The sequence below is a fragment of the Arachis hypogaea genome, chromosome 12 (assembly GCF_003086295.3).
Source record: "Arachis hypogaea cultivar Tifrunner chromosome 12, arahy.Tifrunner.gnm2.J5K5, whole genome shotgun sequence".
NCBI classification, from domain to species: Eukaryota; Viridiplantae; Streptophyta; class Magnoliopsida; order Fabales; family Fabaceae; genus Arachis; species Arachis hypogaea.
This window is the reverse complement of record NC_092047.1, coordinates 111,056,568-111,068,484: the sequence shown is the minus strand read 5'-3', so window position 1 is coordinate 111,068,484 and position 11,917 is coordinate 111,056,568. Positions and strand designations below refer to the sequence as shown.

At 35.4% G+C, this 11,917-nt stretch overlaps 1 protein-coding gene across 1 annotated transcript; it reads left to right on the top strand.

The window, feature by feature from the left end:
- The first annotated feature begins 7,730 nt into the window (after window positions 1-7,730).
- Window positions 7,731-10,464, top strand: LOC140177371 (uncharacterized). The gene is made up of 2 exons (XM_072210463.1): window positions 7,731-9,939; window positions 10,024-10,464. Exons 1-2 carry the CDS (start codon window positions 7,800-7,802, stop codon window positions 10,398-10,400), a joined length of 2,517 nt encoding a protein of 838 aa, XP_072066564.1. The 5' UTR covers window positions 7,731-7,799; the 3' UTR covers window positions 10,401-10,464.
- Window positions 10,465-11,917: the final 1,453 nt, after the last annotated feature.

Genomic DNA, 11,917 nt, shown 5'->3' with positions numbered 1-11,917 from the left:
TTTATAATTCACCAATCTTTTATAATTCACTAATCAATTAGGATATATGTAGATTTAATAATTCAAATAACACTAAACCACTATCATATTTGACCTTAACGTTTAAATTTGTATTTCTTTATGCTTCACCATTACTCATAGTATCTATAAAATATAGGTGATGAATTGCGTATTAAAAAAAATCACTATGATAGTTAACTTACTCATATAAATTTTAGGATTTACCAATTGAGATATAGGGTTTATAATGAACATAAGTATCAGGTTAATTGACCTCAATCTTTAAATCATTATTTTTAGAGTGCACCAATATTCATGATATATATAGAATATATAGATTATAAATCGCATATAAAGAAATAAAAGAGTCGTTATCTGATTAGTGTTTACGGTTGTTAATTTATTTAGGTAAAATGAACATAACTGATAGGTTAATTGACCTTAATATTTAAATTAGCATTTTTTTAGAGTACACCAATATTCATAATATATTTATAGAATATAAGTGATGAATTGCATATAAAAATAAGTTGCTTTATCATTAATGTTTATTGTGGTTAGCTTAATCATATTAAGTTTAGAGTTCACCAATTGAAATGTAAAATTTAAAATGAAAATAAAAACTAAATTAATTGACCTCAATTTAAATATAAGAAGAACATAGGCTGATATTTTTTTTTAGTAAAAAAGTAATAATAAAACTTATTCATTAAATTAATTACATAATAAAAAATACAAATAATATGTTAACTAAAAAAAATAAAATTATTATTTTTTTATACTATATTTTTAAAAAAGAATTAAAAATTAATTTAACTCTTAATAAATTACATATTAAATATTATTATTTATATAATATATATCTATATAATCAATTATTTTAAAATAATTTAATTTATATTTTTATTGAATAATATTTATTTAAAATTATAATTTTAATTCCCGTACCAAGTACGGGGGATAAAACTAGTAACAAATAAAGTCTGAGATAGTTGAAACGTGAAACCAATTTTTAGTTTGTAACATTCATTTTTATCTTTCCATGACCATGAATTAATTCTTTCACTTTTTTTTGAAACATATATTGACTTTTATATGTCACTCATCCTTGTTTTAAACAATCATTCGTATCTAATATATTCATTATATGTACACTTTTTTCATTTTGATTGTGACATTTTATAAAAATTACAAAAGTTTTTAGATGTTCCAATGATTTTAGCCATTAATCTCAATTATGTATATATTTTTATTAGGGATAAATAGCAATTGAGCAAGTAAGCTGAGCTGGCAGAGTTAGTTAGCTAGTATTGAGAACAGTTAGTGGTTGTTAGTAGTTACCATAAGAGCTACTATATAAGACTAAGAGTCAATGTAACAATTAGTGAATGAAAATCATTTTCTCTGGTTCACACACTATGAAAAGAGTTTTCTAGATCTTTCTCTCTTTCTCTCTCTCTCTCTGCTAGTGTTTCTCATTCTCTTCTCTGAAGAGTTCTGATACCTCACATGGTATCAGAGCATTCAGGTTCTGATCCATGGCTACTCCGAGCGAGCCTCAAGCTTCCGCAATCTCAAGTGCGCGAGCAATAAACACAGTTTCATTCAAGCTGGATGAAGATAATTTCATACCTTGGAGACGACAAGTGCTGGCGTTCATCAAATCCAACAGACTCAAGGAACACCTCAATCCGTTGAAGATACCGAAGCAATTCAGGACCAACGGAGATCGCCAAGCAAAGATCGAGACTCAGGAGTTCCTCGATTGGGAGCAGGACGATCAATTCTTGGTGTCGTGGCTGTTTGCTTCAATAGATCCGAGCTTCACAAGTCAGGTAGCGAATTGTGAATTTGCATGTGAGATTTGGTACAAATTAGAGGAATACTTTGCAAAACGGCTGAAATCAAAGGTGAAGCAACTCAAAACACAGATCAAAAGCATCAAGCTACAAGGTTCTGTAGCGGAGTACATGTCTAAGCTCAAGAAGGTAACAAATGCTCTCTCTGCCCTAAGTGCACCTCTTTCAAGTGAGAAATTTGTAGAAGCTATGACTCAAGGTTTAAATGAGGATTATAGTGCGTTTATAACCATGATTAATGCTAGAGCTGATGAAATAACTGAGAGTGAAGTAGAATCGCTACTAGTGGGTCAGGAAGAACTAGTAGAGCGTTTTAAAAGGACTGTTTTAGGCACAATGCAGGTGAATTTAGCACAAAATGTAGATCTAAGGTCACAAAGTCAACAACCTAACTATCAAATGTATCAACCTAATTTTCAACAGCAGCAACAACAATTTCAAGGTAGAGGTCAGAATTTTAGAGAAAGATTCCAGGGAAGAGGTGGTTTTAGAGGTGGCAGATCAGGTTTCTATGGTAACTCCAGGCCACAGTGTCAACTCTGCAATCGATTTGGGCAAACTGTGTGGGAATGCTTCCACCGCTTCAATCACAATTTCCAGAATCCACATCAGACTACTGGTAATGCACCAACACCACCTCCCTCTTCCTTCCACCAGCCACAACAAGACCAGCAAGCTCAAGCTCTCTTAGCCACTACACCTGCAGCAACACCTCTCACTAACAAAGCCTGGTACCTGGACACCGGAGCTTCACATCATTTGACCTTTGATGCAAACAACTTGATTACAGGCTCAGAGTATGCAGGAATAGATCAAGTGCTAACAGGTAATAGCCAAGGTATGAGTATAAATAGTATTGGCAAAACTATACTGTCCAATGAGACCAATCCTCACTACTTTAAACTATTAAATCTGCTTCATGTACCTTCCATCACCAAAAATCTAATAAGTGTCGCCAAGTTTGCTCTTGACAATCATGTGTTTTTTGAATTCCATCCTGTTGATTGTTTTGTAAAATGTCAGGAGACCAAGAAAACTCTATTAAAGGGGTCTCTTAGAGGAGGGTTATACCATTTTGAGCATGTTGGAGTGCTTGCACGAGCAGCACCGTCAAGCAATAAATCAGGCAATTCGGGGTCCAAGAACCCTCATCTGTCATCCACTCATAGAGTCTGTAACCTCAGTTCTTTTACATCTAGTTCTACAGTAGCAAGTAACACTAATAATGTAGGCACTGTCTGTAATGCTAAGTCAGTATATGAGTTTGATATGTGGCACAAGAGGTTAGGTCATCCGAGTGCACGAATTGTTGAAAAAGTATTACAAAGTTGTAATGTTGGCTATATGAATAAAAGCAAATTTTTAACCAAAGACTACTTGTGTAATGCGTGCTGCCAAGGAAAGCTCCATAATCTTCCTTTTTATGATTCTCAAACAGTCTATAGCCACCCTCTAGAGTTAATCTTTTCAGATATATGTGGTCCTTCTCCTATTACCAGTGTTTCGGAATTTCGATACTACATTATTTTTATTGATGCCAAAACCAGATATACCTGTTTGTATCTTCTCCAAAACAAGAGCCAAGCCCTGCAAGCATTTTTCCAATACAAGTTGTTGATTGAAAATAAAACTGGGCAAAAGATTAAAACACTTCAAATTGACAATGGCAAAGAGTATACCTCACAAGCTTTTACCAAATTTCTGATTGAGAATGGGATTGCACATAGACTTAGCTGCCCATACACCCATGAACAGAATGGAAAAGCCGAGAGGAAGCATCGGCATGTCATTGAAACTGCTCTAACCCTTCTCTCTCAAGCATCCATGCCTCTAAAATTCTGGGATGAAGCCTGCCTCACTGCAACTCACCTCATTAACTTGCTGCCCTCTGCCACCACACAATACATATCACCCTATGAACTCTTGAACAATAGAGCTCCAGACTATAGGTTCCTTAAAATCTTTGGATGCTCATGCTTTCCTCAGCTCCGCCCTTACCAACCACACAAATTTGACTTTAAGACTCACAAGTGTCTGTTTTTGGGTTACTCACCACACCACAAAGGATACAAGTGCCTTTGTCCATCTGGAAAACTCTATGTAGCAAGGCATGTAATTTTTTACGAATCTAAATTTCCTTATCAGTTGCTATTTTTTAATAAGGACTCAAATCTAAAGGCGTCAGTTCCTCATACAACCAAACTTATCACTATTCCTATTCATGTGCGCCATCCACCAGTACTTCTCGAAATTCCTCATGAGTCACCCCCTAGTACACCAGCACCCACAACACTAATACCCTCAACAGATTCCCCAGCCACAGCAGTACCCTCATCAAGTTCCCGTGAGTCCTCACCTCTTCAATCTAATTCGTCCGCTCATCAAGGGAGAGTTCTAGAGTCAGCCACTGTTATATCTCCTCCTCCAATTTCAGTTCCATCTGAGCCTACCTCAACCTCTCCATCAACCATAATTGAGTCATTTGCCAGTCCTATTTGTACTGACTCTTGCCCATTCACTGCTGACACTTGTATCTCTAACTCTACTTTTGAGTTTCCCTTAAGTAATGCAAGGTTAACTGAACAATCATCATGTGTTGTTCCTGCGCCTGAAGCAAAGATTGGGCGCACTCATCCTATGATAACCAGAAGTCAGGCGGGTATTTTCAAGCCCAAGACATACTCTTCCCAGCTTTGCTCCTCCTCACCTGATCTCACACAAGTAGAGCCCTCTTCAGTTGCTCAGGCTCTTACCTCACCACAGTGGAAGGCAGCTATGGATGAAGAGTATGCTGCCCTAATGAAGTGCAAAACTTGGAAGCTTGTAGACCCCTCAATAGTAGCAGACCCAATTGGATGTTAATGGATATTCTGCATTAAAAGATAGCCAAATGGAAGTATCCAGAAGTATAAGGCGCGGCTGGTGGCGAAAGGCTTTCATCAAAGGGAAGGCTTTGATTATGGGGAAGTATTCAATCTAGTGGCGAAACCTGCAACAGTCCGTGCTGTCTTGGCAATTGCTTTGTCGAGACAGTGGCGAATTCGTCAGTTTGACTTTAACAATGCCTTTCTCAACGGTGATTTGTCTGAAAATGTCTACATGGTGCAACCTGACGGCTACAATTTTGGCACTAATTTAGTGTGTAAGTTAGAGAAAGCGCTATACGACCTCAAGCAGACTCCACATGCATGGTTCCTCAAGCTAAAGAGTACCCTTGAGAGTTTTGGGTTTATCAGTACTACCTCTGACCCCTGCTTGTTTGTCAAGCACAGTTCCCTCTCCATTATCTATCTTTTGGCGTATGTCGATGATATTCTAGTGACCGGCACTGTTGCAAGTGAGGTGAACAAGCTTATTACTGATTTGAATGAGGTCTTTACGCTCAAGGACTTGGGAGAAATGAGCTTCTTTTTGGGTATTGAGGCTGAGAGAACAGCTGCTGGTTCCTTAGTGCTGAAACAAACGAAGTATGTAAGGTAGCGTTTGTTTTCGGAGACACGACACGGAGACATGGACAGCACATTCTTAAAAAGCGTTTGGAAGCAAAGACATGGACACTGAACATATTGTCTCCGGGACAGTTTTTAATCCTTTTGTGTCCACTCTTTTACGGAGGACAATGATAGACACGGATTTGGAAGAGAGACACAGACGTTTTTATGAATTTTTTTTCTTTTTTGTCCATGGTGCTATTTTTTATTATTCCACTGTTACCCCTTCTTATTTTTTCTATTTTGCGTTGTTCTTAGAAAGTACTTTTTTTTACTCCATGCTCTTTTTCTATCTCTACGTTCTTTTTCTTTCTCTTTTTTTCTCAGGTACTCTCTCTTTTTTATAAAAATTTTTATTGGACTGAATAATTTCTTTTTTCTTATCATTCTTACTTCAACATCATTTTAACTTTATATTATATTATTTGATTTGTAATAAAAATAATAACAAAAATAATTAGTCTGGAGACTTTTAAAAGATAAATATTATAAAGGTAAAATTGATATTTTAAAATGCTAAAAAATAATTTATAAATTATAATTGATTTTATATAATTTAAAGAAAAATTAATTTTTTGAAAGAAAAATAAAATTTTAGATAAAAAAATTAATTTTCTAAATAAAAATAGATTTTTATGTGCAAAAATTAATTTTTTTTCCATTTAAAAATGGATTCTTTTTTTAAAACTGATTTTGTATTTAAAATTAATTTGGCTTATTAACCTAAATAAAATTTTTTATTAATCAAACTCAGATTTTTTTTATTAATATTAACTATATGTATTCCTACATATTAAAAATAAATTTAAAAAAAAATAATTATATTTATAAATTTTATTTTAATATAAATATTATTATATAATTTTTTATTAAAATTTTTGACTGCTTCAAATATTTTTTTCAAGTTCCCACTGTCTGTACTCCTACGTACTCTTATTATTTATTAAATTAGTTTATACTCAAAAATTTGGAATCACATGACTATTTTAGTCATTTTATATAATATTTTAGTCCTGTCCATGTGTATCCAAACATAATACTAGACATTACATTAGTGTCCTATCCATCGTATCCAAACACGATACACAAAACATAATTTTTAATAATGTCTCTGTCCTATTGTCTTTGTCTCAGTGTCCTGTTCTGTCGTGTCTCTACAAACAAACGCTACCTAAAGGACTTGCTCAAGAAGGCTGATATGGCTGATGCTCACGCTATGCCTACCCCTATGATGAGTGGTCTTCGGCTTGATGCTTCAGGAGCTGTGTTTGATAGGCCAACTCTGTATCGGTCGGTGGTTGGTGGCTTGCAATACGCCACCATAACAAGGCCAGACATTGCATACGTTGTGAACAAAGTCTCACAGTTTCTGCACTCTCTCTTAGAACAACATTGGAAAGCGGTGAAGCGCAGGGCAGGCACGACAGACATGGGGCTTGAGTTCCATAAGAGTGAGGACTTCAGGATTTTAGCGTTTTGTGACTCGGATTGGGCCGCTGATCCCGTTGATCGCAAATCGACTACGGGTTACTGTGTGTTCCTAGGATCGAACATCATCTCTTAGTCTAGCAGAAAACAAGTCTCAGTGTCCAGGTCCAGCACTGAAGTGGAGTTCAGGGCGCTAGCTGATGCTATGACGGATACTATGTGGTTGCAGAAATTGCTCTCTGAAATGCACCTTCCTCAAGGCCCAGCACCTACACTGTACTGTGACAATCAGAGTACCGTACTAATGAGTAGAAATCCAATACTTCACAGCAGGTCAAAGCACTTTGAAATTGACCTGCATTTTATTCGGGATAGGGTTGTTCAACAGCAGGCATATGTTGTGCATATTCCCTCCTTTGATCAAGTTGCCAATGTCCTTACAAAACCTCTATCTCATGATGCATTTATACGTCTCAGGTCCAAACTGAGATTGGTTTCACAACCTTCCTCAATTTGAGGGGGGATGTTAGGGATAAATAGCAATTGAGCAAGTAAGCTGAGCTGGCAGAATTAGTTAGCTAGTATTGAGAACAGTTAGTGGTTGTTAGTAGTTACTATAAGAGCTACTATATAAGACTAAGAGTCAATGTAACAATTAGTGAATGAAAATCATTTTCTCTAATTCACACACTATAAAAAAATTTTTCTAGATCTTTCTCTCTTTCTCTCTCTCTCCGCTGGTGTTTCTCATTCTCTTCTCTGAAGAGTTCTGATACCTCACAATTTTATAATAAAGATTAATGACTAAAGGAACTTAAACACCACCATTTTTTTATACATGTTCTAACCTTCCTAGAAATTAATTATCCTCGAAGACTTAGTAAACAGCTTGTTGGAAACGGCACTATGACACTGTGACATTAATAGATGGATAAGGAAATTCTCCAAAAATAACCAAGCTTGAACATATATATGCTTTTTGATATTGAGGCTTAGTTGCTGTGGAACTGAACTAGTTTCCATGGCTATATACACTTCAATTTTGATAGTATTAATCCAACTTCTCTTGTGTGCCTCCAGCAATTCCCATACCATTTTACCACCTGGAACTCAAAGAAATGCAACATCCAAAGTGTCACTCTTGGATAAAGAAGCCTATGCTTTGCTTTCTCTTCACTGGTGGAGTATCCAATACAATATCTCAAACCGCTGCAACAATTGGCCTGGTGTTGAGTGCAATAACAATGGAAGTATTACAAAGCTTTCACCTCCAAAAGTTTCCACCTATACCTTTAAAAGAGACCTCTATGTTAGGGACATTGATTTCTCAGTCTTTTCAAATCTTGTCCGCCTTGATCTCAGTCAAATGGATCTATATGAACTCCCTTTGGGACTAAGTAGTCTCAAGAAGCTAACATTACTTAACATATCCTCCAACAATCTTCAAGATGAAATCCCTTTCTCATTAGCAAATTTCCCTCAACTTATGGTGTTTGATGTCTCTAACAACCTATTTAATGGTCAGATTCCACATGAAATTGGCATGTTGGAGAATCTTGTCACATTGGACTTGAGTTTCAACATGTTCAGTGGATCCATTCCATTGAGTTTGAGTCATGTGACTAGTCTCAACCACTTGAGGACATCCAATAACCAACTAGATGGTGAGCTTCCTTCAATGATTCTAAGTCTTTCTCAGTTGAAGACTTTTGACCTTTCTCGCAATCGTTTTCTTGGTAAGCTCCCTACAACATTTGTAAATAATTCCCAGTTAAGGAATCTAAACCTTTCTGACAATCGAATAGGCGGTTTCATCCCATGTGAAATAGGGAAGTTAGATAATCTGGTGGTTTTAGACCTGAGTTTGAATCAGCTAGCAGGTCCAATTCCTGATCAAATAGGGTGTCTAAAAAATTTGACAAGTCTCCACCTTGATTCAAATTGGATTAATGGTTCTATACCTTCAAGTATAGGACTTTTAACCCATTTGAAAGAGTTGACACTTGGATTCAACCATATACATGGGTTGATTCCTGCAGAATTAGAGCACTTGGTTAATCTGAAAGTTTTGGATATTTCAAACAATGCAATTTTTGGTAGTATACCAAAATGGATATCTGCATTAACACAATTAACAGATATAAGACTTCAGGGGAACCAGCTTTGTGGTGTTATCCCATATGGTATCCTTATTCATAGTATTCATGTGGATCTTAGCCGCAACCATTTAAATGGAAGCATTCCTTCTCAAATTGGCTATAATCTTTCATATCTAGACCTTAGAGACAATAACTTGAGTGGCAAGAAACCAAAGGAGCTCGATTCTATTCGATTCTACTATCTATATTGCAATCCCTTTCTTGATGATGGATATTATGACTGCAGCGATTCACAAGATCAAAGAGATTCTGACCATCATAATAACCATTTCAGTCCATCATCTATGGTTTTGGTTTTGGTTTTGATAATTGTGGCCAGCGTTCTCATTTCTTTTGGCTCCACAGGGATTGGAATTTGTGTTCTCCGTGCCAGGTATAGTCGCAAACACAAAAATAAGGCAGCAAAGCATGGAGATTTATTCTCCATTTGGAACTATGATGGTAAAATTGCATTTGAGGACATCATTGAAGCAACAGAGGACTTTGATATCAGATATTGCATTGGAACCGGTGCTTATGGTAGTGTCTACAAAGCGAAACTTCCAAGTGGCAAAACTGTTGCATTGAAGAAGCTTCACAAAACAGAATCAGAAAATCCATCCTATTACAAGAGCTTCTGCAATGAAGTTGAGGTCTTGACAGAGATTCGCCACCGCAACATCATTAGGCTTTATGGCTATTGTTTGCATAACCGATGCATGTTTTTGGTGTATGAATACTTGGAAAGAGGAAGCTTGTTCTATAACTTGGCCGATGAGATTGAAGCTCAAGAGTTGAATTGGAGCGAGAGGGTGAACATCATTAAAGGGACAGCATATGCTCTTGCTCACATGCATCATCATTGTACTCCTCCTATTGTTCATCGAGATGTCAGCAGCAACAATATTTTGCTCAATTCAGAGTTAGAAGTTTGTGTATCAGATTTTGGCACTGCAAGACTTCTTGATCCTGATTCATCTAATCAAACTCTTCTAGTTGGCACCTATGGATATGTTGCTCCAGGTATTTTTTTTAGTTTTATACACACTATTTTGTCACAAAATTTATTGCATTAACCTATGTACTTGTTTGGTTGCATTGTTGTAGAATTGGCATACACCATGAGTGTGACTACAAAGTGTGATGTTTATAGTTTTGGAGTGGTGGCTTTAGAAACAATGATGGGGCATCATCCAGGAGAATTCATTTCCACTCTGACAAAGCCATCTACTCAACAATTATTGGTGAAAGATGTATTGGATCCACGGATTCCACTTCCGAAATCTCGGAAAGATATGCAAGATGTTGTGCTTGTTGTAAAGCTAGCATTAGCATGCCTCTCCTCTGATCCAAATTCCAGGCCATCAATGCAAGTTGTGGCCAATGAGTTTTTGGCTTCAAAGGCACCAATACATGTCTCTTTCTCTGATGTCTCAATGTACCAATTGATGAATCAAGAAGTATATGTCATAGATAAAAATTAGGACAAGCTATTATTGTATTCTCTAAATTGAGATGAATTTAGATGCAGGTAGTTTTGCATGAAAATTCAGTTCCTGCTCACCCTTTTCGATCCTTCTGATGGATATAATCATAGAAAATATACTTTAAAGTGGCGGTTTGTAGAGAGTAGTATTTCAAAGATAGTTAATTCGGTTAAAACAGATCCCATTTAGTCAAAACAAAATTTGTTAGTAACATCTCTTTTTGCTTGGATCATAAGCGTTAATCTATGTAAGGCTCTTTTTGTGCAATGTATACATAGATCACTATCCAAGCCAACCCAACCAAATAGAAGGTAGCATCCCCCTTGAAACAGTTCATTTGGTTAATCTCAAATTCTTATATCTTTCTTTTAAAAAGAATTTTGGTAATATACCAGAAGAGATCTCTGCATTAACACAATTAACTGACATAAGACTTCAGAGGAATCAAGTTAGTGATTTTCTCCCATCTGATATTCTTGTACACTCTAGTTTTGTGGACCTTAGCCACAACAATTTATATGGAAGGATTCCTTCTCAAATTGGCAATACTCTTTCATTTTTAGACCTTAGTTAATCTAATATATCATTTATATGTGACACTATGACAGTAAAAGATGGATAAGGAAATTTCCTAAAAACAATAGCTAATGTTCATCAAAAGCGGAATATAAAATCTCTCCAACTGACAGAGTTCTAATATTTAAAAGTTCCAATTTTATGATAAAGAAGTTAATTAATAATGACAAATTAAAAACCTGTTCTCTGTACTAACTAATTTAACTAACGGAAATGTTTGGTAACCAAAGAAAATCAGCCAAAAACAGCCATAACTTGTTTTATTTAGCTTTAACTAATATATATGCCTTTGAAGTTATATGACTATTTTCTAAATCTTTCGATGTAGCACTTCTAATCAAAATGAAAAATAATTCATAGAACTTTGTAATATCGAAAAAATGTATGGTAACTATATAAAAGGATAACTAAAGTTCCAAATGCTGATATCGGTTGGCTATTATTCATTATTCCTCTTCTTACTGTTATTCTTCTTTTCTACAATTTCCCAAACCAAGTTCGAGCATCTCGTGTGTGAGTGTATCTATATATAGGTGTAGTATAGCTACATTTTCAATCACTATGGTTATTGGTGACTACAAAGTATAAATTGATTATCTAATGATTAGTTGACAAGTGGCAGACTTAAAATAATTATTTCTATTAAGCAATAGTTAATCATGATTCTAATTAAAACTGACAATGGTAATTACTGCAGGGTAAAGTTATGTACTTATGTGTATAAAGAACTTGTGTATGGCGTAGACGTAAATAAGGGGAAATTCTTGGGGTCTCTTCATGCAAATGATAATTCTTGTATTGATTTATTAGTTGAATGATGATTTATTAAAAAGATTTTCAAGTGTATCGTCATATCAGTGTATCAGTGATTTTTAATGGTTGATCTTAATTATATATATTATATATATTTTTTATAATTAAGATCAACAGTTAAAAAT